Source organism: Poromitra crassiceps (genome assembly GCF_964638095.1).
Source record: "Poromitra crassiceps genome assembly, chromosome: 4".
Classification (NCBI taxonomy): domain Eukaryota; kingdom Metazoa; phylum Chordata; class Actinopteri; order Beryciformes; family Melamphaidae; genus Poromitra; species Poromitra crassiceps.
In genome coordinates this window covers 27,775,460-27,803,434 of record NC_139626.1, presented here as the reverse complement: position 1 = coordinate 27,803,434, position 27,975 = coordinate 27,775,460, and the positions used below count along the sequence as shown (strand labels likewise).

Here is a 27,975-nt window from a genome sequence, read left to right as displayed (position 1 = left end):
GATGAGAACACTCCATACAATATAAGATCAGACATCTCACTGATATGCAACCCAATCTAAAAATTACAGGTTTAAAATTATATGCAATATGAAATTGAACAACTTCAAAATATTGAAATATCACACTATCCTGTTTGATATTTTACCCAAACTCTTATGTGCATAAAAAAAGAGGAAAAATTGAATGCGGAATGTGGAGTAAAATTAGAATTTCTTAATTTATTTAAAGTTAGGGCAACTGTTTACAAACCACAATACTTTTGACATGAGGACATCTTGTTTTGAAACTATGCTGATCATCAATCGAACCTAAAGAACATACTGTGTGCAGGTCTGTTTTTAAATTAATTTTGAGACAATGTCAGGATGTATTCATAAAAAACCCCAGCATGAACAAACAAATTACATCATTTGTAAGAAATCAAAATAAACAGTTGACAAAAATTATACAAGACAATGTATGTACAAAGAAACCGAAAGAAAATTAAGTACATGTACAGTAAAAATCTGGATTTTTACACTTAATTACAAGAGAAAAAAAATTACAATTTGTATCGGTTAAATAAAAATCTTGGGGGGGGGGACAGTGTGAAAGCCTATTGTTTGTTTTTACAATGCAATTATTGCATTACACTGATGCTGTCACAATACCCTGCAACACTGACAGTCTTTAGTGTGGTGAAACAGTCTGGTTCTTTGTCACACTCTTCCTCCATCAGTCCAGGAAGAATATATTGTTGAACTGCGTTGCACAAAGCCTCTTCACTTCCTCTGCAGTGGAGAAAAGACAAGACGACATGAAGGTTAAAGGGGAGATGAAGTATAAAAGCAGTTTGTCTTCCTGGTGGTAATGACACAGATTTGCGTCAGACCTCGTCTCACATGGTCAAACCCAAGGTCTTACGTCAGCACGCTTCCAGCAATGGAGGGTCTGAATCACAAGTCAGCATTTCCGGGTTTTGCCGTAGGAATTCCTACGCTAAAATCTGATTGGCTGGGTTGTAAGGAAGTCCGGCTCTCTGCATGCATTGGTGCAGAATGTACCGCCCCACGAGTTGCGTCATGCCTTACGTGATTTGTCAATTCATATGTCTGTCACATATTTTGTTTTAGCCTTAGGGGGTGGTCTTTAACTATTTTTCAAAAGTTGTGCACCAGACGTAGATACAGCTACGGCTGGCTACTGCGAGACTATGTCAGACCTACCGTTTACTTCGATCAGATTGGCGTTCTTCTGGTTCAAGATGACGTACAATTCTCTCTGGTCTGACTTCTTGCCGACTACCCAGTAGTCTGTCATAGCTTTAACGATGATTTCTTCATCTTCGTCAACCCTATAAGAAACACACAAATAGCAAAGCACCTTAACATAAGAGCCACACTTTGTATTCATGTGCTGCTATCGTGTGGCGGATAGCAGCTGCATCTGTTATTTTTCTTGTGTTATGTAATTAACCAATCAGCCCTGAAATGTTCTATTACAAAATGTATAATTTTATATATAAAATAAAACTGCATTTGTCTCAGGGATGACTGTAGACTTGTTTGTTCAAATGATGAAAAACACATCAGTTGAAAAACACAACTGAACCCACATGCAACTGCCCCAAATCTAATATGTCAGAAAGAAAGTGAGATGACCATCAAACCCTACAGTATTTCAAATTCATGACTTTTAGCTTCTCTGATGTTAATGCCATTCTTTTGGAGATATTTACACTTACCTAAACTAACAACAAATACAAGACCAACAGAAAATCACTGGCATACAGGAAAAGAGGAACTGATATTAATCATGAAAAAAGCTGTGAATGCTCTTGCCAAGCACGATAGACAGAGAATGGGATCTTTTATCATTTACCACTTATCTTCACATGACTACTACAATCCCATGACTGCTTTAAAGGAGATTGTGTTTCCAAAGTTCCCAAGAACATTCATAATGTATGAGGCTGGTAAGCCAATGATGACCATAGCAAGATAAACGGGTTCAGAGTTCCTGCCTCTAATCTAACTAATGTCTTGCCTGAAAATCAGCTTTTGTGGAATTTAAAACAATCCCACAAATTTTTCTCTATATAAATAAATAAATATTTATTTATATATACCTGTGACAGACAGAACATTAAAAAAAAATCTGAAAGGAATACTGTGACATTCAAATGTTTGTTTGAGCACTGGTACTTAAAAACAAGTCCTTGATTTTCATGATGTAAGCAAATGTAAGAAAAACTGACGAGCTTTATCCTAATTTTTGGTTTCTTGGTAAACTAAAGAGACGCCTGGAGCCACATGGTGATGTTAAATTCCACACACCAACCCTTTACTGTACAGCACTGTACCTGGCAAAATCACAGTTTATGTCTCCCAGGATCTTCATGAGGTCGGGATGGACAGAAGTGAGAGAGACGCTGGCTGTTTTCCTCATGTGGATGGTGCTCTTCTCTGCCAGGTTCATGTGGTTGAAGTAGATGAATTTAAACTGGGGCTCCTTGTCCGGCCTGACTGACACAAAACAATAGAAAAGATAGATACAAAAAATAACTTTGATTAAACAAGGACACAGTAAACACGCCATCCTCCATACACCATGCAGTGATTGCTTACGCCGGGGGTTCCCAACCTTTTTTGGCTTGTGACCCTATTTTGATGTCACAAAAATCTAAGGACCCGAGACATTTCAAATTCCCCTACACCATCGATAATATCATCAGTGACATCGTCAGTGATGTCTGGCTTTTATCTCAAAATTCTGACTGATACTTTGAATTCTGACTTTAATCTCAGAATCCTGATTTAAAGTTATAATCTAAAAGATTTTCATCTAAAAAAAAGAGTCACTCACAATGTTGATTGAGGCTATGTCCATTTGGATGAAGCCTTTGCAGTAGTGACATTATGTGACAGTTTGGATCTCACCTGCAATTACCACCCACCGCCATAGGTGTCACCCAAGAGAACAAAACTGAAATCTTATTATCACTTTAAACTCAAAACTAAAAAAAAAAAAAAAACGCAAGTGACCCTAATCGTCTTCGGTAGTATTAAATTATGTGTGGTGTAAAAAACAACAACATTTCAGGCGACCCTATTTGAATTTGAGGCGACCCCACTTAGGGTCGCGACCCTAAGGTTGCGAACCACTGGTTTACGGCGTCCTCCACACAGCAGGCAGTGATTGCTTGGACTAATCCTTTAAAATGATGTGACCAAACCCTTGCATTCTCTGTGTATTTGTCGTGGGAATGATGCAACTCGCCGCTGTGTTTGCACATTTTTTCAATTACAGTGATTGGTTTCATGGTTTGTCTGTTTTATCATCTCTGTCATGTGTCACATTATAACACCGCTGGTTTGATTTAGAATGATTTGAACTTTTCAGTGGGATAGCCTTGCTGCATTCTCAGTATTGGCAACAAATGAATGGCACAAAAGTTACTGATGTTCTTAAACGCCAGAACACAGTGCCAAACTATATCATCCCTCCAGGTTTCGTCAAAATCACACCAATGGTGTCTAAGATAGACTGTATGAGTTTAAAACTGTGAACCTTACCTATAGCGCCCCCATTAAACCACCATTATTAGGGTTTTCCCTGCCTATCTAATTCAAAGGTGTGCCACCTTTGAATTATTGTCGCCACAAAAAAAAAAAAATTGGTCACCACCTTTGTTGAAAATTGAAATAGTTGAAAACTCTAAAGGTGCGCACACAAACTGTCTACGCAGCACATGCCCGCCCGTTCTTCAGCCTGCACACAAAACAATTGTGCCTGTGTGGACGCCCGACCAAGCCGGAGGTAACGCGGGGGCTCAAACCTGCGACCCTCGTGTTGGCAGGCAGGGAATCTAAAACCAGCATTATTTCTGTGGTCACAGGCAGACAATCTGTCATGTCCAAATCCTGAGGTAGTTCACTGGACTTGTTCTTGTAAAAAAACGCCACAGCCACGGTCCTGTATAACCCAATGGGTCACAGCCAGAGCCATGGTCCTGTATAACCCAATGGGTCACAGCCAGAACCACGGTCCTGTATAATCCAATGACACCGATGCTGTCAGGGTTAGGTGATCAACTCTCACTGGGCCCAGCCATGCTGAAAATGTACAGTAGATAATAATGGCACTGAGTGACTCTGGATCAAAACCAAATCCACCAAATAGGATACATGTTCATTACGACACGCATATTTTAAAGGTAAGATGAGTCGAGGAGATAGTCGCCGCGGCCTAACTGACAGGAGCATTGTAACCGACTCTCTGGAGGTGTGTGTAGACGTATTCAACTCAGCCTCACCTCAGATTTGTATCTGCGGTGCGCCTAATTATTCACAGTTCCGGCCGGCTTAGCTGGGACTCGGGCCTGGTGTCAGCGGGCGGGCTTAGCTGGGACACCGGCCGGCTTAGCTGGGACACGGGCCTGGTGTCAGCGGAGGAATTTTGGGCAGCATGATTTATTTAGTCCATTCTTCACTAGGATGATTAAAAAGGGAGCCATCAAATTGTCTCGGGGCCGGCGAGTCCAGGCTCGGCTTTCAGACGAGGGCATATCTTCAAGCTATCCGCTGGGGTTAGAGGAGAGCGGGCCAGGATGCCAGTCTCCAACGCAACACGGTAGCGCTGCTTGAGTTACCTCTAAGTAGTGCCGTGACGATATCCCACGGTAATGGAGTCTCATCTGTCGTCGTCAGCCAGCTTGAGTTAATTTCAAAGGGATTGAGTGCATACCGATGACAAGCGACACTGCTGGAGTAATCACTAAGGAGAAAATTGCTTACCTTCCTCCTGGGAAAGAATTGTTTTGTTCATCTGGTACATGAACGGATGACACAGACGGCTTCATTCATTGAAGTAATGCATTTAAAGACATTGTCTCCCAGCCTGAGGATACTTTCTACGTGGGTTAAAAACAATTATTGAGGAACTTACGCACATCCGCTTACATTTGGTGCTGAGATGAACTGTATTAACAGAAAATCAATGAGAAAAGAAGTTTCTTCTGCTCCCGTGGACCACATTGAATAGGCAGACTCTGTGGCCCAATTCCAATCCGCCCCCTTACTGCCTCAAGCCCTTAGAGGCGCGTTCACGTGAAGGGAGTGAGGGTTTAGGGATGTCCCACAGTGAAATCGCAAAGTGAATGAGGGCTCGGAGTGAGCCCTTTCTGCCCCCTTACCGTAAGGGAGCAGCTATGGCCACTTACGGAAAGGGAATTGCCCACAATGCATAGCGTTGTGACTAGGGATGCACCGATATGAAAATTTTGGCCGATGCCGATAACCGATACTAACATTGCTGTTATGGCCGATAACCGATATTTACCGATGTCGATATGATCTGTATAAAACCACATTTTTATGATCATCACATTTTGTACATACTGAAAAACACATGTTAACACTGAATTTGAAAAAGTTATGCATTTCTTTATTTGCAAAGCCTTTGGAAAAGCCCATAAATCATAGATTTACTGCATTATTTCATATCAATGTGAATAATTTGGCTGATAATGATAACCGATATTAACATTGCAACATCTGACCGATACCGATATGACCGATATGTTAAAAAATGACTAACATCGGCCGATACCGATATGATTGCCGATATATCGTGCATCCCTAGTTGTGACGTATAAAACGGGGAAGGCTGCAAATATCTGTCAAAAAAATAAAAGAACACACGCGCGAAACAAACGCGGTAGGGGTGTCACGGTACACAAAAGTCACGGTTCGGTACGTACCTCGGTTTTGGGGTCACGGTTCGGTACGAATACGGCACGGTACGAAAACGGGGGAAAAAAAGCAACAAATCCCAAATTCTGTTTTTTTCCCTTTGAATATGTCTGAATTCTGCTTTTTACGCTATTTTTACCATCAGAAATAGTGTCTAATATGTGGGAATGAATAAATGTCCACTATTTAATAAGATCTAGGCAATCCACACAAAAAGGTTTTACTCTAGAGCAGTGATTTTCAAAGTGTGGGGTGCGCCTCCCTCTCAGATGTCTGTATTCCAGCTGTTTGACAGGGCAAAGGCATTTCCCCCCACTTTAAATCTTTATTGTACGCAAGTTTGTAAACAGAGCGCATGTGTGGAGTAGCCTAATACTCCCACCAACCCCTCCCCCTGTTGTATTTGTTTTATGTAGCATTTGCGTTTGATGTAAGCACTAATTTGGAATCCTATCTAAAAGCGGCCACTAGGCGGCAGTATTTCTTTAGTCAACGTCAAAATACCTACATGTTAAGTAGAAGAAGAATAAAACGGCAGAAGAAGAAAAACTTCTAAACCCTGTTGAAAGATACCCCCACTGACAGACAACGGGGTGGTTTCACTTTCCCAGTAAGTACGGGAAAGAACCCTGTCAGCGATGTGAGTTTTGTTTAGCATAATATGATTACGTTCGGTCATCTAATGGATTATTGGAACATGACAAGGAGTCATCCCCTCTTCCTTGCTTGTCTGCATCCGCAGATGTCTTGTTGAGTCTGCTTGACCGCATCACTCATCCCACGCGATGTAAGTTGCTTGTTTACAAGTTAACAGCTTTGTCAGTGTTATGTAACGTTTAGCCGCAACGCGCAACTATAAAGGACTTTGTCGCAGCTACGTAACGTTACATTGGCAAGCTTACCTCGTTGGCTTGATGTTGACAGAATTTGCAAAACAGCTTATCGCCACAAAACGTCCCATTCTGTGAACGTGGATTTCTATGGCCCTTGTGTTGTTTTGGTGTGTCTTCTTCTGTGGCGTTTAATTCAATTCAATTAAATGCCGTTCAAACAGCATTTAGGTGCTTCTGGATTTGACGTATTCGTCGTGTCGTTTCACGTACCGTGAAACGATGTACCGTGAGGCCCGTACCGTAAACTCACGGGACGAATACATGTACCGTGACACCCCTAGAACGCGGTGTTTGCGAGTGCGCTGGAATGCCTTAATTGACAATGAAACATTACATTAATAGGGATTTCAGATTAGACAAAAATATTATATCAGAGGAATGCAAGTAGTTATTTTACACAATCCTAGAATAATCATCGATCATTTCTATTACAATTGCAATCCACAACTTTTTTGATGAATGAGAAATAGTTTTACCGAATCTGTATTGTACAGTATTGACATTGTGTATAATGTTGGGTGACATGTCATTATTATGCTTATTTTAATTATAATTACACATGTTGCAGATTGCAGATTTTGCAGTAGGCTACCGGTACATTTATTTTTAAATGACCTGTTGTCCACTCTGAGCCAGAGCCTGGATGAGAACAGACTCATCAGGGAGTCTATTCCTCAAAGCGTCTTGACAATAAACAATATATAGCGAACCCCAAACGTGCCAGAGTCTACATCATCTTGTCAAGTGCAAAGGGCTCTGCTGTCCCAATCCTCTTATTTATCCAATGTGGATCCCTTCCACACTTGATGACTCAACCACTTTCAGATGGCGGCCATTAGAGGGACTGAGGGTTCAGGGCTTGAGTGTTTAGGGGGCGGATTGGAATTGGGCCTGTCTCTGTTTATACAGAGGCAAAGTGACCGCCTACTTCCTGCTTCAGCACTGTACCAGAGATTTTCATCCGCCATTTATTTTCCCACAGACATTTCGTAAAATGCTTATAAAAAATACTTTTACTTGGTCAAACCAAACGGTTTCGGCTATATTTAGAATAGGGAGAGACCAGAGAACATTTCACTCAGACCAAAACTTAAAAAACAACATAGAAAAAATATTTTCTTTAAATGTCTGTTTATTAAATGTTGTCCACGTGGACAACATTTCTAATAAACAGACTCTGTCTCTGTTTATTAAATGTTGTCTACGGGAGCAGAAGAAACTTGTGTCGCGAGCCCTATTTTCTCATTAAAAACACATGGGGTACATGGAAAGATTGGGCATTACAATTTATTTCCAAAATTATTATATTATATTTATTATTATTATATATACCCCAAGTCATTTTCACGCATACCAAAGCTGTGCGCAAACCAGCTACTATAACTACTGTACAGTTACAGACATGGAGAAATGGCTCAAACGTCCAGTTGCTGTCACTCCACATTCCAGTTTAGGGGAGCCCGGTGACAAAAGGAGAAGAGAGAAGAGAGGCCCAAACATCGGCAGCTCACTGACAAATATGTTATCTGTGGATTTAAGCCCAATTTATGCTTCGTCTGCCGACACTTTTGAAACGGTCGCCGACAGAAATGAGGACTTGAGTCGACACTTTCAAGTGTCGGCGAGCAGTGTCTGCTACCTGGTGAAATGTCTAGTGTCGCTGACTACGTCATAGTATCGCGCAAATCGGATTGGCTATATAAACGGCACGAGCTTGACTTCCTTGTTTTGGTTTTCACTCGATTGAAATGAATGAACGTGTCTCCGCTATTTTTATCAGCCTGTCCTTGATGTATGACTTCGTGAAAATCACAAAGAACATTGTGCATTTCCCAGAGCGAGAGGAGGCGAGTTGTGTGTCTATATGTATATAGTATAGTATATAGTATATGCGTCGGCAGTCAAGTACGTTACATCTTGCCTCCGAGGTGGTTTCACTGTGCATTCCATTCCCTCTCTTGCCGTGGCTGTCTGCAGCACTAGCGTTCAGGTGTCACGTGACCGTTGAACGAGGCGAACATTCACTGAATATAAATACAACACCATGAGCGACACTTTCTTTTTCATCTGCGACCATGTGCTGAGCGACACTTTCTAATAAGTATAAGCTTTACTTGTACGTCCACAGAGCTACCGCAGCCACAGTGTTTTCTCTGTGGTGCAAAAAGGCGGGCCATAAGTGAGGGGGTACCGACCCTGATATCCTGCGGTTAATGTTGAACTGTTCACATATATCAGATGCCAGCAAGGTCAGCTGGGGCCCCACCAAGCTGTCCAGCTGCTCACAGAAGTCCCTCGTCAGCTCCACCGAGGCTGGACAGAGGAAAGCACGGCGGGACAGGACACAAGAGAAAACACGTACAACTTTGTTCTTATATGAGCCGTGAAACAGACAAAATAGAAGTTGTAATTACAATGAATTGACAAAAAGAAAGGAAATGAGTGGAGAGCAAATAACAGTGAATGACATCATATGAGTGTAGTTGTGTGGATACATACCACTGATCATAAAACAAGCCACGGCACTCATCGCCTGGACAAAAAGAGCACATGGATGCGGGTTGAAGAAGGCGGGCTCAGGAATGCACAGGTTGCAGATGACAATAGGAAGTTCGGAATCGCGTTCCGCGTTCGGAATCGTTCACTCATTCACTATTCCCATATAGTGTTTACCATAGTGAACTATATGGGGAATGATCAAAATGAGATTCGGACACTACACAGATCTTTTTTCCTGGAGATCATTGCGTCACCAGATGCGTCGGGTATTCATATGGCACAAGCAATCCGCGCCCACTATCACATAAACAACTGAGCTCACGAGCAGATTGAGATGTCCTCAGGTAGTATTGATGTTGCATGTTTTGACTGCTAAATCCTAAAGAAACCGTTGAAATTCTAATTACGTGCATGTGTGGTTTTGTCAACTGTGGTGCTGTCTCCTAATAGCAAGCTTTGCTAGTCAAGTAGCTCACAAGCTTGTTAGCTCGCGAGCGAACGACTTTCTTCTTCTCCTTCGGTAAAGACCAACGCATTGCATTGTGGTATACCGGCGAAAATGTAGGGTACATTCGCTGTTCACTAGAAATCGCTGTGCATTGTGGGTATTTTATAGTGGACTAAATAGTGATTCAAATTAACAGTTGAGAATTCGGACACTATAAAAATAGCGACACACTAAATAGTCTATTATTTCTGTCATAGGGACCGATTCCGAACAGGGCTAATGTGTCGTGCATAATTTTTTAATCCTGCCATTTAATCCCAAAAATCTGTATCATTTGATAGAGCAGTGGAACTTTTCATCCTAAATCTACTGCTCATAACAAAAGGTCAAATCCTCCAGTCAGATTATCAAGAAATGAATAGCAACTTTTGCCACCACAAAAAGCTGGGATTCAAGTTCCTCATTATTCAGTCTCACCTTATAAACAATCAGATGCAGCTCCTCGTAGCTCTGCTCCTCTGTGTTCACAAAGATTTTGGGGAATCGAAATTTGGCTTCTGGGTCTTTGAGATTGGCAGGTCCTGTCAAGAACCTGGAGACGACAAGATAATATGTTTCGGTAAAAACTCCCGGTGAGTAACAGTCAAAATGGATATCCAGATTTTATGGATAGATGGATAGATACATACATACATGCATACAGTACATACATATACCGTAGATATATTTGTGTGCTGCCATGACAATTTGGACTGAGTTGGTGGGAATGATGCATCTCATGGCTGCGTTTACGCATTTTCAACATTTCATTGGTTCATTTGTTTCATCATCTTTGTCACATGATATTGCAGATGGTGCAAGTTTGATTTTGACCAAACCTGGAAAAAAAGCTACATCTCGCAACTGTCCTGCAACATTTGTTCATATCATATCACTCGAGTCATGAGACGCACTTAGGATCAACTGTTATCCCTCCATTTTATGACTGGTCCGACAGACAACCACAAACCAACAACAATGAAATCACTGTTGCAATATTAGCACGCTGGATTCCAAGGATGCCAATAAATATCAAGGCGGAACAGTCTCTCTCTGTGTGTTTACATGTGTGTGTGCCTTCTCCTGTATGTGTGTGTGTGCTTGCGTTCACTGATCTCAAAGTGTGTCAGTCACCTCCATAACTTGTTGTATAGAGAGGCAAAGTGAACGTCACTTCCTGCTTCAGCACTGCACCATTTCACTTGGACCAAAACGTAAAAAATTGTGGATTTAAAGATTTTTTTTTCAATGTTCTTTTATAAAGTTTTGATCCGAGTGAAATGTTCTATGGTCTCTCCCGATTATAGCATTATCTGAACTGTTTGGTTTGACGAAGTAAAACTTTTTTTATAAGCATTTTACGAAATGTCTATGGGAAAATAAATAGCGGATGAAAATCTCTGGCAGGAAGTGACGTTCACTTTGCCTCTCTATTACAGCAAATCTTTAGGGGCCTCTGGAAAATAATCTCCGTGTTCTACTGCATTATCCCATTACAGCTGTAACGCGGCGGTGCCAGTCCAGCACAGGACACCAGGAGGCAGTGTGGGATGTCACCTCAGGCATCCATGCAGACACGATTTATGTGCCAGATAGCAAATACCAATTGCAAGCATAGCCTTGCTACATAATTACACTGAAAGTGAATTAACCCCAAGCCCCCCAAGCCTGCAGCGATACCCTGTCCTTATCTCATCTGTACGTGATGACTGCTACTCAACCACATTACTGCCAGCAAGCTGAAACCACCCCATTCTGGCAAACGGGGTGTGCAGTCGTACCTACACACGCACTATGCTGCTTGGTGCGTAATCCCTATGTAGTTCAATCAAACTTTCCAGCGCGCAGCGCTACTCAACATTAGGGCTGGGTTAAAATCTTTTTTGGGGTTAAAATGCATTTTACAAATTTCTTTTTTTTTTTAATAAACATAGGCTATAATATTATAGGCTGTGTGTGGTAGTTAAAACGTAGTTTCAAGTTGACGTTTATTTATGTTTGTAGTTGAAACAAAAACATGAATACTGTAGGCTACATGTGCATTGTGCATGCACCATGAGCCAGATGTACAGACCTCAAATCTGTTTGCACTATAATGTTTGTGAACTGGAAATGTTCATGAGCTGTATTTTATTTTATTTTATTTACAAAGCATTTATACTTTATGAAACACCGTTTACAACATGCTGCTGTTCAATGATTCTGTTGTATAGTGGAAATCTAAATTTGTTTGGCTTCTCACAGAAGACTGTAAAGAAAGAGACAGAAGACTGTAAAGAAAGATAAGGGCCCCTATTCTCCCACAGGCCTTCGGCGCTAAAACGGGCCTTCGGCGCTAAAAAACGTGCCTTGCGCCTGCCTCGGGAAGATATCAATATGGCTTTACGCTGCCAAATGCGCTTTAGGCCGAATGGGCGTGGCGCACTCCCTGAATGGGCGAGAATGGGCGTTTCGGCGTTAAATATCGGCCTAATGATATCTTCCCACCTGGCGTAAATTTAGCGCTTTGCGCTTTTGAAAACCAGGCCTATTCAGTGCGCTGGTTGCGTGGAGCGCTCCCCTCTGGCTCCCCTCTGTCACCCTTCTCTGTGTCACTCTCTCCCTCTCTCCTCAGTCTGACAGGCACAATACGACTCTCTCTCTGACTCCCTCGCTCAGACAGACACAACACACTTCCCATAGGAAAAATAAGTTGTAAGTTCACTGCCTGGCATGTCCCAGCATGCATTGTGGTACTCCATTTCGCTACTAAATAGCAACCAAATGAGCCGAAAACCTATATAAAGGTAGATCTAAATAATGTGTAATGGTAACACAACCTGCAATTGTAGAACATTTCAATATTGGACCAAATAAAACATCGAAATGAAAACACCACCCTATGTGAAACATATATGTCCTCCTGGGCCTATATATATCCTTTGTCGATTTAACGTGATTTAGATAAGTGACAGCGGAACGCGCTTCTACTGTCATCTGCTATACTGTGATGTCCGCTCCAATAACTTGGCCCTACTTCACATTTAGTTTTACAATAAAAACACATTTAGGCTATGCAATGACTTTACATAATGTAGTGTATATTTATGTGCATAGTTGATTTCTCTATTGCTGACAAAAATGTGTTATTTTAAGTCGCTTTGGATAAAAGTGTCTGCCAAATGATGTAATGTAATATATACATACACACATATATATATATATATACTGTATATATATACTGTATAAACTTACCTTCCGTAGTGCAACAGATTCCCTGCGACCTCTGGCCTGAGGGGAGAGTCCCTGCCTGCCAACTGGGGAAGAGAGAGTAAGGGGAGGGAAGGAGGAAGAGAGGATCATACAATTTGACTCCGCATCCTTCTCATATTAGCTCCTCACTCACTTTCCTTATTACGTTTTGAAAGTAGTGTTGACTGCAGTGCCATCATTCTAAACACTAATTGTACATGCCATGTCCAGATCATAAAAAGGAAAAAAATCCACCCTTTCTCGCACTGTTGTTAAATCATTACTCTGGAATGTTAAGTGCGTTAAATGATTGGCTGTTTCCATGTCACTCGTAGCACGCACTATTAACAAAAGACATAATAGGCTGTTTTTATTGCATTGATGACGTTTTATCGCCCAGCCCTACTCCAGAGTCCAGTGTCTCTTCGTCAGTTCATCCTTGCGTGCAAGTCGACGTTTGAGCCAAATTGGAAGAAATTCCGTCAGAAATTCCTGAGATCTCGCGTTAACGAACTTGGGAATGGCGTACGTGAGGTCACAGTGACCTTGAACTTTGACCACCAAAATGTAATCAGTTTGTCCTCGAGTCCAAGTTGATGTTTGAGGCAAATCTGATGAAATTCCGTCAAGGCGTTCCTCAGATAACACGTTAACGAGGACTGACGGACAGACAACCCAAATCCATAATGCCTCCGGCCTGGCTATCGCTGGCGGAGGCATAAAGAACATTATATGCCCTCCACTCCTATCTCAAAATAAATTACCTTGCTCTCCCCAGTACTCAAAATAAAATCAAAATGCCCCCCCCCCCCACCACACCTAAATATCGGACAGTCCCTTAGTGCTCTGATTCTGAGGGACTGACTGCAAAACCTGACACTTACGGTTGAACATTTTTCTGCAATGAAACTCAATTATAGCTGCACTGTAAATATCTCAACGGGATGACATGCATACAACTGGCTAGTTATCCAAGGGAATAAGAAGAGATTAAAAAACACCACCAAACAAGACAATAGACGCAGAAATGGAAGGTAGTCCACCAGGGTGTATTTCTCAATTAAATTGCATAATAGTGAGTCTCTTCTCTGTCCTGTATTCATTCCTCCTTCCTTCACAACATTTTTCACAGGAGCCATTTTGTCTAAAAGGCAGGGTTAACACAGGTGCAACCAAACCACATCCATCATTACACATTTCTTTGACCATGCCCTCAAGCTCTCTCCTCATCTTGCCTGCGCCCCCCTCTCACCTCTGGTTCAGAGTGCCTGGGGAACAGCGAGGTGGTCAGGTACTTGTACAAGATCCTCATGTCATCCTGTTCCAGTCCGCTCCTGCAAACACAAACACACATAATGACATCTCTCTGTGTCACGTCTTTCACCCTTACAACAAGGCAGCGTTCAGGCTAACGTGCAAAGCCATGCATGAGTATTTTTCAGTGGGCTCTAAAAATATCTAAAATATTAAATATTAAATATTAAATTAAAAATATAGTATAAAAGGCGATGGGTTAGCCCCCGTTCACACTATACACCGAAGCAACGCTCAAACTAAGCTCAACCTACACTGAACCCACAAGTTTCATTTAACATTTGTTAACAGGCGAAGCCGTTCACACCACCCGCACGCGTGTCACGCTGAAGCTCACGCCTTGGTCAAGCGATCGTTTAGGATTCATGCCTATTTTCCAAGCGTGACGCGTGAAGCTGCCAGGCATGAAGTCAAATGGGAGTTGTGGGCGGGTTCGAGGCACTGAGAGGAAAAGAGAAGGCTTCTTGTGTGAATGGTTAGGCGTCAGTTCAGCTTGTGCCTGCCTCAAGCTTCAGCTCTCCTTACGTTCAGCGTCCTGTGTGAACAAGGGCTTAGAATGGATGATAAAATGAGTTCTAGTGCTAATTATCATTGTGTGTGCCAAGATGACCATCCCAAACCATCCCACAAGATCTCACAATGGTGAGCTCTGTTGGTATTTTAAAGAAAAAGTGACCTGTTTTAACCTATCTTTTTTTACTCTTATTCTGCATCAAATAGTTTACCGTACTGCTTGTTAGGTATTTGTTTAATTTTAAGTTCATGTTTTTATTAATTCTGTATGAAAGATGCTATACAAATAGTTAATTATCATTATCATCATCATCGTCATTGTTACTATTATTATTATTATTGGATGATTTATTAGTCTGATATAGACAGGCTGCAAAGTAACTAGGGCTGGGTATCACCACTGACTTCCCGATACGATACGATTCCGATACACAAGGTCCCAAGTCGATACGATTTCCGATACGATATCGATATTTTAGTTACAATACCAGTTTTGCTTTGATAATGGAAGAGATTCTCAAATAACTAATGCTGTAAATTGTACAAGGAACCCTCTAACCTGGTGCATTATTAAAAAATATTAATATTTACATTAAGAATTGACCATAAAGCAAGCAGTTACATCATGTAATTCTGTTTGATTTAAACATGACCAACATAGTCATCTTATCTTTCTTTACAGTCTTCTGTGAGAAGCCAAACAAATTTAGATTTCCACTATACAACAGAATCATTGAACATTGAGCATGTTGTAAACAGTGTTTCATAAAGTATAAATGCTTTGTAAATAAAATAAAATAAAATAAAATACAGCTCATGAACATTTCCAGTTCACAAACATTATAGTGCAAACAGATTTGAGGTCTGTACATCTGGCTCATGGCCTACAGTATATATGTTTTTGTTTCAACTACAAACATAAATAAACGTCAACTTGAAACTATGTTTTAACTACCACACACAGCCTATAGTATTATAGCTTATGTTTATAAAAAAAATTATTGTTTTGTTTTTGTAAAATGCATTTTAAAAGATCGATACTGGGATTTATGTATGGATACTTGTTCCTTCACATGAATATCGATTCAATAACGATATATCAATTTTTTTTAACCCAGCCCTAAAAGTAACACTTGAGGAAATCACCACACTATTCAGAATTGTCTTTATAAAGTACCTACAGTAGTACACAGGGCTTCATATAGGAAATCCAGTACCTTGTGGATTCCCTGTTATGTCAGTTAACTTTGACGGAGAAGCACACACACTTTCAACAGCGCTTTCAACAAGTACCAGATGAGCTGGTCGTTGTATAGGAAGGCTGTGTATTTGATCAGGCTCAGGCTCTCCTCCACTCGGTTGACGAAGGACTGGATCTTCAGGTAGGTCATCTTATCCAGCGGGAAGAAGCTGATGCCCCCGAACACATCAAGCAGGTCACACGACTGCAGGTGGAGGGTCTGCAGATACTGAAGCCCCCCACAGACAGACACAGACACACGCACAACAAAAGATGGCCCACAGTCACAGGAGAAGGAAAGGAGAAAGGGGTTAGTTTACCTGGCCTACTAGTGCCTGCTTACCATGCAATAAAGACAGCGGAGAGAGGAGCAGACGCTCTTTAGAGAGACGCCCACGTCAGCCCAGGGCCGAGGAGAGGAGCTGACATTACACACCGTCGGCTCTCTCTTTCTCTACGTCTTTGGGTTACATTCTGGAGAGGGAAGCCCGGGCGAGCTAAAGACGCCCTGAAGGATATTCCCTAATGAGAAATGAATGTTTTATACTTAATCTTATCATCTCAGTGTTTGTGGGCGAAGCTGGATGCTTCCAGCGGGGCGAGGGCGGAACGAGGCGGGCGGCTAATGCCGGCGGTTACCGAGAATTATTTGGCAATTAGGCGTGACTGCATGTGTTTAAGTGTCATCCAACTGGAAATCATCCAGTTGCAAGTTGACATTGGTGGAGCCAAACCCGTGTGAAAACACTGGCTGTCAGGCGTGACCGCCGGCGCCTTCTCACTCTGTGTGCACTGCACTATGTCATCATGATGGACACTGTCAACGCTGCACTATGTCATCACAGTGAACACTGTCAACCCTGCACTATGTCATCATGATGGACACTGTCAACGCTGCACTATGTCATCATGATGGACACTGTCAACGCTGCACTATGTCATCATGATGGACACTGTCAACGCTGCACTATGTCATCACGATGGACACTCAATGCTGCACTATGTCATCACAATAGACACTGTCAAAGCTGCACTATGTCATCACGATGGACACTCAATGCTGCACTATGTCATCACAATAGACACTGTCAAAGCTGCACTATGTCATCATGATGGACACTGTCAACGCTGCACTATGTCATCATGATGGACACTGTCAACGCTGCACTATGTCATCATGATGGACACTGTCAACCCTGCACTATGTCATCATGATGGACACTGTCAACCCTGCACTATGTCATCATGATGGACACTGTCAACGCTGCACTATGTCATCATGATGGACACTGTCAACGCTGCACTATGTCATCACGATGGACACTCAATGCTGCACTATGTCATCACAATAGACACTGTCAAAGCTGCACTATGTCATCACGATGGACACTCAATGCTGCACTATGTCATCATGATGGACACTGTCAACGCTGCACTATGTCATCATGATGGACACTGTCAACGCTGCACTATGTCATCATGATGGACACTGTCAACCCTGCACTATGTCATCATGATGGACACTGTCAAAGCTGCACTATGTCATCATGATGGACACTGTCAACGCTGCACTATGTCATCATGATGGACACTGTCAACCCTGCACTATGTCATCACGATGGACACTCAATGCTGCACTATGTCATCATGATGGACACTGTCAAAGCTGCACTATGTCATCACAATGAACACTGTCAAAGCTGCATTATGTCATCACGATGAACACTCAATGAACACTGTCAATGCTGCACTATGTCATCACAATGAACACTGTCAACAATGCACTATGTCATCACAGTGAACACTGTCAACCCTGCACTATGTCTTGACTCTTTACAATGAACACTGTCAAAGCTGCACTATGTCATCACAGTGAACTCTGTCAAAGCTGCACTATGTCATCACAGTGACCACTGTCAACGCTGCACTATGTCATCACAGTGAACACTGTCAACGCTGCACTATGTCATCACAGTGAACACTGTCAACGCTGCACTATGTCATCACAGTGAACACTGTCAAAGTAAGCCTGGATGCTCTGTGTTGGAAAAAACAAACCATCTCCACCCAGCAAGAAGCAGTCATGTGGACAGAGTGATTTTGTCTATTTACCCTGTAGAAGAACTTTTCAAGCTTCTGGATGAGCAGCTCCACTCCACCTGCCTCCATTGCTCTGCCAAATGTGCCGTTGAAGAGCTAGAGGAGTAAAAAGACAATCGCTGTTACAATGTGACTCTTTCTGCAAGTTTAAAGCCTCAACATGGGCTTTGGGGTCTATTTATTATTAATATCTGTGTATTGACTTTTGGAGGGTTGGTCTCTATGGGGTAGCTTCCTTTTGTTGTACGTTTTCTTTAATGGCTATGTTTGGTCATTTATATAAAATTAGTCTCCATACAGTACCTGCAGTATTTGGTCCGGCAGAGAAAATTAACTCCAGGCTCAGCTGTCGGTTGAAGTGGTCAGCTGAGCTCCGATGTCTCTTGCTGCTTCCAAATGGAGGTTGTCAAAATATGTCCAGAAAAGCCAGTGTATGATGGTATGACGACCAACTGACTATTTCTATCCCGGCAGCACCGCACCATTCTCACTCAGTGGATCCTGGGATGGCTCCATGTGCAATTATTTACAATCTCACTTGACAACTCTAGATCACAGTAACCACTTTCACCCCACAGCCGTCTGTGTTGCAGCAGAGAAAAATAGTTTCATGATTTCTTGATTAGTGAAAGTGTGCGTATTGAGGGAACTGTTTCCGGCATTATCCTCCATTAGATTCTCCTCAACTCCCATGTGGAGACGAGAAATGTGTTGTTGGAGATATTTTGACAAACCCCATTTGGACTCATAATAGCAGCAAGAGGCTAGCAAAGCGAGTTTGATGTTTCAACCAACAGCTGTCTCTGGAGTCAGTATTCTCTGCGGTTTCTAAAGGGTTGTAAGAGAGAAATTATACATAGGTCCAAAATCACTGAACTCATCTTTTAAGATGAAGCCTCTACTACAGTATCCTTATATAAAATGGAGTAACTGGGTTACTGCAGCTGCAGGGACAGCTCAGCGAGCTGCAGGGCGTGCGAGGCCACACAGCGGCAGAGCTAGCGAGCCCGCGCAGCGGCCGAGCCTAGGAATCGAGCATGCGTTACGCGCGAGATGCCTAGTCTTCTTTGTCTATAAAAGGGTGTAAGTGGGTTCCAACTTCCAACTTCCATGATTGGAAGTTGGAAATCCTCATTAGTGTTTTGTTTGCACCTGTGTTTACCGTCTTTTTGACACAAAATGGCCCCCGTGAAAAGGGTATATTGTGTGCTGCGCATGCCAATAGAGCAGGCGAGGCCACGCAGCAGCTGAGCTTCGGGCAAGCCCACGCAGCAGGAGAGCTGCAGGGCGGGTAAGGCCACGCAGCGGCTGAGCTAGTGAGCCCACATAGTGGGAGAGCCTAGCGCGTGAGAGTTCTAGTAATATGTATATGCAAATGTAAGACTGTACTTTAACTCACAAAAAAGCACAACTCCTATGTTGTAAAAGCATCATTCTGAAATGTCAAAGTGTACTGGTGCTCACCTTGTACATACTGTAGCATTGCCTCAACACTGCTCCATAAACAGTGTCCTACAGAAGGAAGATGGAAAAGACAATAATACTCAATAAGACAATATTCCATGGAAGAAAGAAATTAAGTTGAAGAGAAAGTACTCTCAACACTCACAAGTATCTCCTCTTCCTGATACTCTATGGTGGGAGGTTTACCATCTTTGTTAGGTTTCTCTACCATTGGGTTTCGCACCACCTGAAGAACCAATTAAAAACACAAAAATCAGTGAATATAAGCGATTGGTTGAGCACATGTAAATTACACTCCAAAGACAGTCTACAATGTGTTGACGAACACAGCATGTACTGTACTATTATTAATTAATACACAGGACAAGATGTTACTATCCCTTGTGCCAAAATCCGAGGAAAAACACATTTAGAAGCCCAATCCAGAATAAAACAAGCTAACAGGCTAACAAACTAATAAACAAGACACAAATCACCAGTTACCTACCCTAGCCAACAAGAAGCATGTCATTGGGGTTTTCAAGTGGGCACCTTCCTTCACCGACGTTTCGTTAAGTTAGGCCCACGACACCTCAAGAAGGCTTAACGGTGTAATCCAGCGTCCTGGAAACACCCCCCTCCATGCTACCACCGCACAACTGCATATTACCTCACTATCTAAGCCTAGCTATCCAGGTCGGTTCGGTATGACATTCCTGACTACACCACCACTGTCAATGATTCAGCCCTGTTGATGCGGACCGTTAATCATGACCAACAACAAACAATCCCTAACTACACCACCACTGTCAATGATTCAGCCCTGTTGATGCGGACCGTTAATCATGACCAACAACAAACAATCCCTAACTACACCACCACCGTCAATGATTCAGCCCTGTTGATGCGGACCGTTAATCATGACCAACAACAATCAATCTGACCTTAGCGAGCTCCCCAGCTAGCATGTTTCCTCCTTATCCACAGCCATTCACTTGCTCGTTCTGCTGCCTGAGACATGTTGCTAACCGCAAGTTTCAGGCTCCGTCCCCGAATGCCCAACTCAGTTAGTAAGGCAATAACGGACTTTGCCACAAAACCACGGCAGCCCACCTCTACAGGCCGCACTCGAGCCCTCCAACCTCGCTGCTCTGCCTCTGCTGCCATTTCAGCATACCTAGCTTTCTTGCGCTCATAAGCCTCCTCAACTCGATCTTCCCACGGGACTGTGAGTTCGATAAAATAAACTCTCTTCTCTACCTCAGACCACAGTAACAAGTCCGGACGTAGCCGGGTGCTAACTATATATGCTGGGATGACTAGCTGTTCATTCAAGTCAACCCTCATTTCCCAGGCTCCACCTACACTTAGCTGCCCTAACTTGTGCCTGACCTTAATTGGTCTAATCTTTTCTCCCTCACGTACAAATTTGATCTGTCTAGTCTCTTTGCTAGCAACTAGAGAATTTACTTCTAGCCGCTTTTCCTCAACTGCAGCTGCCAAACATTTCAACACCTGGTTGTGACGCCAGGTGTATCGCCCCTGGGAGAGACTGACCTTACACCCTGACAGTATATGCCTCAATGTACATACACTAGAACACAACGGGCAGGCACCATCCTCGCCCAACCACTGATTTAAGTTCTGGGGAGATGGCAGCACATCATAAGTAGCCCCTAGAATAAATCTAATTCTGCTGGCCTCCATGCTCCACAACTCTCTCCACTTCAACTTTCTCTTCTCTACACTCTCCCAGTTCACCCACTGTCCTTGCTTTGCCTGCGACACTGCCTTAGTACATCTTACTGCCTCCTCTTGCCTATGTACTTCTTCAACTACCATCTTCCTCTTTTCTATTACTGATGCCTTGTTCCACACAGGTTTCCCTATGCACAACCCTAAGCCTCCACGCCCATGCTGCACCTGACCTATGATATCCCTGTGTCTAAGAGCTGACTGTGCTTGCTGTACTGCCTCCTTTGGGTTCCACTTCCTCCCTGTTTTAACTGTGGGCGCTACACTCCTAACCACTGGATCCTTTGACTGAGTCAGAGTAATTTCCAGTCTAACCTTAGCACACTTGAACTCCTCTGTCAGGCTAGATAATGGCAATTCCAATATGCCTTTCCCATATAAGGCTACACTGCTTAGGCAGCGTGGGACTCCGAGCCATTTTCTAATGAATGAGTTAATCATCCTTTCTAGCTTTTCTACCTTTGAAAGGGGAACCTCATACACTGTCAGTGGCCACATCAACCGAGGCAACAATCCAAACTGCAAACACCACAACTTTAACTTTCCTGGGAGTCCTGACTTGTCTATACTTGAAATACCTTGAATCATTTCCTGCCTCACCTCCTCAAACTGTCCCTTATCACTGAGACTTGCATCATACCATCTTCCCAAACTCTTGACTGGTTTCTCTAACACTGTAGGCACCACCTCATCATTTATAACAAACTTCTTACCTACTACCCTCCCTTTAATGATTGAAATACTCCTGGACTTACTTGGCTTCACTTTCATTCTAGCCCACTGCAGATTACTATTTAACTTATCCAACAATCTGCTAGTACATGGAGCGGTTGACGTCATAGTCGTCATGTCATCCATGTATGCCCTAATTGGAGGGAGCCGCAGCCCTCCCTGCAGCCTTTCTCCACCCACTACCCATTTTGAAGCCCTAATAATGATCTCCATTGCCATGGTAAAAGCTAATGGGGAAATTGTACACCCTGCCATAATGCCTATCTCCAGCTGCTGCCAAGCTGTAGTGTACTCTGCTGTGGTAAAGCAGAGTTGAATATCTAAGAAGTAGGCTTTAACTAAGCTCTTTATACTACCTGGCACTCTAAAGAAATCAAAGGCCTCCCATAACAGACTATGCGGCACTGACCCGAAAGCATTAGCCAGGTCCAAGAATACTACATGCAGGTCTCTCTTCTCACGCCTAGCTGACTGGATTTGGTGCCAGATCATGCTGGTGTGCTCTAAGCACCCGGAGAAGCCGGGAATTCCAGCCTTTTGCACCGAAGTATCTATTAGCCTATTATTTTCTAGATAACTAGACAGCCTCTGTGCCACAACACTAAAGAAAACCTTCCCTTCAACATTAAGTAGACTGATAGGTCTAAACTGACTTATCTCTAACGAGTCCCTTTCTTTAGGAATGAAGATTCCCCCTGCTCTACGCCACGCCTTAGGAATAACCTGCTTCTTCCAGACTACCTTCATCAGCTTCCATAGAAACTGCAACACATCTGGAGCACTCTTATACAGCCGGTAGGGGACTCCATTAGGACCCGGGGCTGAAGAGGCCCTTGCACGTCTCACTACTTCTTGAACTTCTTTCCACCTTGGTGGGCTATCATCACACTGGCTCTCTATTTCACCAATAGGTGGAATATCAGCTGGGACTGTCATCTCTCTAAACCTTTCCCTATCTTTGTGAACCTCCTCCAAATATTCCTCAAGCTTCTGCTTAGGTACCATAAGGCTACCATTCTTTTCCTTACTAAACAATGACTTCACAAATCTAAATGGATCCTTATAGAATGCTATTCTAGCTCTCTCTTTCTTTTTCCTATTTTTCCTAATGCTCTCTGCTCTTCTTAAAACTGCCAACCGATCCCTCACATCTGACTGCAAGCAATCAATGCCTTCCTTCTCAACCTCTGTAGCTTTTCTCCACTGCCTCTTAAGCTGTCTTCTCTCCTGGATAAGTCTATCTATCTCTTGTTGGCGCCTAGATTTAACTACCTCACCCTCTAGTTTCTTCCTTTTCTCAAAGACGCCAAACCTTTCCTTACCATAATCATAAATACAATCTCCCATTTTCTCCAACTTACTCTCAGCAGTTCCTTTAAGCTTCTCTAACATCCTAACCAAATCACTATTGATATCTTCCCACTTCCTACTTTCCGCTGCACCTGGCCACTTAACTCTAGGCTTCTGACCGCTAATCTTCTCCCTTTTTGGCTGGCTGGCCTCTCTGCTTTCCTCGGTGCTAGGACCTGCCTCAACATCAGGGGTGCTGATGTCCTGCGAGCTGTGGGTTACTTCCTGTCGCTGGACTTCACCCGACTGACTTGATAAACTTCTTAAGAAATAATTATCAATGCGGGGTCCCTGTGTTCCCTCTACCAAGCACCTCTTCCTGCCTTGATGGATTCTAAGGCCCCTCAAAGTTGTTACCTTCTGCCAGCCACACAAGCAAACCTGACGCTTCTTTCCATCTACATCTGAACTAGTGGCTTCCACTGACATGTTTTCCCTACTCATAGTCAAGTCCGTTCCAGAGTCAATAACCGTGTCAACCATAGGTGAGTCATCTTCCGCCCCCGCTCTCGCAGACTCTAGGGGTGTTTTTTCATAATTCTGTTTCGTAGCAAGTTTGGGTGTAACCAATGGCCTATTGGCCTTGGCTACTGCCACAATGAGCAGCTAACCCATTGCAGCCCCGATGGGGTCTAATCCCTCCTGTCAGCTGTCTTTCCATGCTGTCACTAGGTCTTTCCCTAGTTGTCAGCTGCACTATTCACAACAGTCACTAGCCTAAGCTAGCTTTAGTATTAATTAATACACAGGACAAGATGTTACTATCCCTTGTGCCAAAATCCGAGGAAAAACACATTTAGAAGCCCAATCCAGAATAAAACAAGCTAACAGGCTAACAAACTAATAAACAAGACACAAATCACCAGTTACCTACCCTAGCCAACAAGAAGCATGTCATTGTACGAGTAAAGTGAATGGAAAGTAAAGTACATGCAAGCTTTAAGATACCATAACTATCCAGAAACTGTCCTCCGGTTCAAAGAAAAACTGCCTGTTCTTCTGTGTGTGCAGGGATTTAGCTGGTTTTGTCGGACAAAATGTTCTGAAACACAGAAAACATGGAAGTTAAGAAAGACGAGGTACAAAATCAATACTCAGGATGGAAGTACAGATACAATTTTATTTAACCTTTATTTATACAGGTGAATCACCTTGAGACCTAGATCTCATTTTCAAGTGCGACCAATTTAGATTTGGGGAACAGATGTACTCAGAAATGAATGAATGGGAAATGAAATTAATTTGAGCTGTGACACGTTAATTTGTCTACACCAACCACTTCAACAAATTAAGCCTGCAGCTCCTATCCCTGTCTAAAAAAAATAGGGCTGTACCAGACTCAGAATTCTGTCAGTCCAATCGGATTTGGCCGCTCAATACGAATATTCCACTATTCTTTTTTTATAAGACTATCTGGCAATCAGAAAATCCATTGGCATGAGCTTGTTTGATTTGTTTGTTTAATTGAGACTTGGATTTACGGTATTAATAGGCTGATACTTGCACCAAAATAGTCTATATCACAATCTATTGGGAGAAACCAAACAATTATATTTAAAATCAGACAGTCAGCAACCCCCATATAGCCACATTTTGCGACTATTTGATTGTGAGATTGGCAGTCGAATCAAGCTCCTTCGAGCGAATCGTCGACTATTTGGCCTCACCCCTACTAAAAAACCCACTTGGCTGATAAAATAGAGTGGTGAATTTAGGGATGTACCAGACAGCGCAGCCTTCAGTTTCCTGGCCTGGATGTAATTTTAGTCCTTGGCTCAGGTTTTCCCCCCCAAGGAGTGATTGATTCTATTTTGACAGATTGGAAACATAAAACATTTGATCGCTGTTCAAATTTCACAAGCTGGTGCCATGCCAAAGAAAGAACGGCAGGTAGGGGGGCGGGGCCCAGCTGCAGATTGACAGCCGTATCATAGAATACAGGATTAGGCCCGACCATTATACAACACTAACATCTGTAAGAAGATTTGAAAAGATGACTGTATAACTCCATTTAACACAGAGGCACACAAGAGACTCTGTTGTTCATTTCCTACAGCATGACCTAAAGCTTGCAGCCATTCTACAATTCTACTGTTCTTGACACATCAGTGGCATTTGGGGGATCTAATTCAAGAGTCTGTAGTCAGCTCGGCCAATCAGAAGTCATGTTAACATGAGTCAATCTCACTTCAGCTGGTTTGGTTATTAAATTTAGGACAGTTAGGTTTAACTGAGACAGAAACATAAACCCCTTCATAATTTATTTTATTTTACCTTTATTTAACCAGGTAAGTCATTAAGAACAAATTCTTATTTACAATGGCGACCTGGCATCAAATCTTCATCAAAGCAATTTTATTTGGTTCTAATGATAAGCTCTCCTGATTTTAATATCACAGCACAGGGATCTGTTATAATGCCTAAATCCACAGTAAAATACCTGGGCTGCAGACTTGATAGTGTCATGTCGGGGGAGGATATGGCAGTTAAAGTTTTAGAAAATGTGCATAAAAAAAATCTAGTTTGTACGTATTGTATGGGCACACGCGGTTCATACATGTATGTATTGTATGGGCACACACGATTCTCGAGAAAGCTGCACTAAGGGCACGAGCGGTACGGGCTCAAGGAAGCTCTCAAGTTCTTAAGGAAGCTGCAAGCAGCAATCGCCCCCTTCGGATAGGCACGTTTTAAACGGGCACTGCACTAGTTTGAAAAATTAGAACCAATATGATTAGCTCTCCATTTTGTGTTTAATTTAGTTTATTTAATTTATAAAAGGACATTGTGCACAGCCATTAATCATTTGCAATAAACAATAAGATGGGTGCACCAGATTTAGCAAAAAGATAATTTCCATCTGTAGTGTTTTTACCAAGACTACATTTAAATTAGCAACACTACTGCCAACATTTCTCTGTTCTGTTGAAACTCAGCTTCAAAGACAAGCCACTTGCTTGGACGCCTGCATAGAAGTAACTTGTCAAGGCAAACCCTGTTAGTAATGTTAGCTACCTTTTCCCCATATCTAAGCCAGATGCACAGGTGACCGACCTGCTCTGTAACATGCTGGGCAAATGCTACTGTAGCTGCATTCTGCTTCTGTTCAAAGTACAATCGTATGATATCTACCTGGTGAACTGTACAATGGCTTCACAAAGGCCCACATTACGTATCTTCTCATTCTTCTCCACCTCACAGGGATGGTAAAACAAGATCTTCTTCTCCTCCTAAACAAGACATGTCAATTAGCAATTGATAGGCTAATTGAAGATTTTATCAAAATACCCCCAGCAAAAAATGACTGTTTCCTTTAATCAAGATCAGGCTGGAGATACATGAAGTACACTGCTGCAGGACAGAGAGGTATGAAAGGTGCAATTATTATTATGCATAATTAGCGGGGGGGGGGTCCTGTGGAAGTATAGCTCACCTCTCCTTCACGTGGCCCAAATGATGGGTTGTAAATGAAAAAATTGAGCAGAGATGGCGTGTACTGTTTCTCTTGCATTCCTGTGGCCATTCTTGGACTGCAACAGACACAAAACAAAAAGGCTGATGAACACACACACACACACACACACACACACACACACACACACACACACACACACACACACACACAGCAAGCTTGAAGCCTTCTCGATTTCGTTTAGGTTAAACGTCGATCTTGATCAAAACCACAACTGCCTTACCTGATCATCAGCATTAGAGTAACTTGTGTCGAGATTTCCTTTGTTCCAAAGAAAGTTTGGTTAGCATACCGTGTGCCTGCAGAATAGGGAGAAGTATGACATATGGCATGACCAATCTAGAGAGAGAAACAATCACTCCTAATGAGTGGGTCCACACGTTGAAAGTGAAAAGTTGACGAGCCAAATTTGACACAACTGAAGACACGTTAGCAACTTAATGACTTTATTCTGTAATTCGCATTGTTTATTGATGCTACCATTTAGCATCCAGTAAACTCTGTAAGCAGAGCAGCATGCATGCTAGCTAAACCTGCACAACAACCCGGCCCGGGGAGAAACTAAAGCTAAATTGTTGATACAGTACAGTAGAGGACATATTTCTTAAGACTCAACGAACTTAAGAGCAATGTCTTTGGTTCCGTCAATAAACCAACACAGCTGCTAGTAGATGTCTATGTATGTCTAGGCCGACGTTATGTGGTCAATTTGAGTAGCTAGCTAGCTAGTTGGCTATGCTAACAGTAATGATAACAGTCGTGCAGTTTGAGTTGTGTTTGCAGATGTAGCTGCGGGGGGGGAGCTCGTTGAAGCGCGACAGTGACAGTACAACACAGCTGTGACACTTACCTTATCACGCTGACACGTTCAGAGGCTTGTGGTCATAGTTGGCGTAAATAAAAATCAAAGTTGAAGAGATGCCGCTTCACATTCTAAACTTCCTGCTTTTAACAGCGGAGCGTCACAGTCCAAGAGCTCGGGTAGATTTGATTTCACACGAGGTAAGGTTCCTGAATTGCAGTTCCTCCTGTATGTAGGGATATGGTATTAAATGAACAAGCGATCTTTATAAGAGAGAACAGGATTGTGCAAATTCTATCCTATTGATTTTATAATGAAGACTGTTTCAGACTATTTTTGGTATTGGTTGGTTTCCAATATGCTTACTCTAGACTAGTCTTTTGTATTTGTCTTGATTCCAATTAGTCAGCC

At 42.6% G+C, this 27,975-nt stretch overlaps 1 protein-coding gene across 1 annotated transcript; it reads right to left on the bottom strand.

The window, feature by feature from the left end:
- Nucleotides 1-238: 238 nt before the first annotated feature.
- On the bottom strand, nucleotides 239-27,730 carry ccz1 (CCZ1 homolog, vacuolar protein trafficking and biogenesis associated). Its single transcript, XM_083635261.1, has 17 exons — nucleotides 27,613-27,730; nucleotides 26,986-27,061; nucleotides 26,724-26,820; nucleotides 26,423-26,520; nucleotides 24,239-24,332; nucleotides 19,620-19,700; nucleotides 19,475-19,522; nucleotides 18,023-18,106; nucleotides 15,964-16,139; nucleotides 14,096-14,177; nucleotides 12,847-12,908; nucleotides 10,051-10,165; nucleotides 9,126-9,159; nucleotides 8,822-8,939; nucleotides 2,343-2,501; nucleotides 1,207-1,334; nucleotides 239-771 (listed from the first exon to the last, which is right to left on the bottom strand). Exons 2-17 carry the CDS (start codon nucleotides 26,997-26,999, stop codon nucleotides 716-718), a joined length of 1,446 nt encoding a protein of 481 aa, XP_083491387.1. The 5' UTR covers nucleotides 27,000-27,061; nucleotides 27,613-27,730; the 3' UTR covers nucleotides 239-715.
- Between the last annotated feature and the right edge of the window lie 245 nt (nucleotides 27,731-27,975).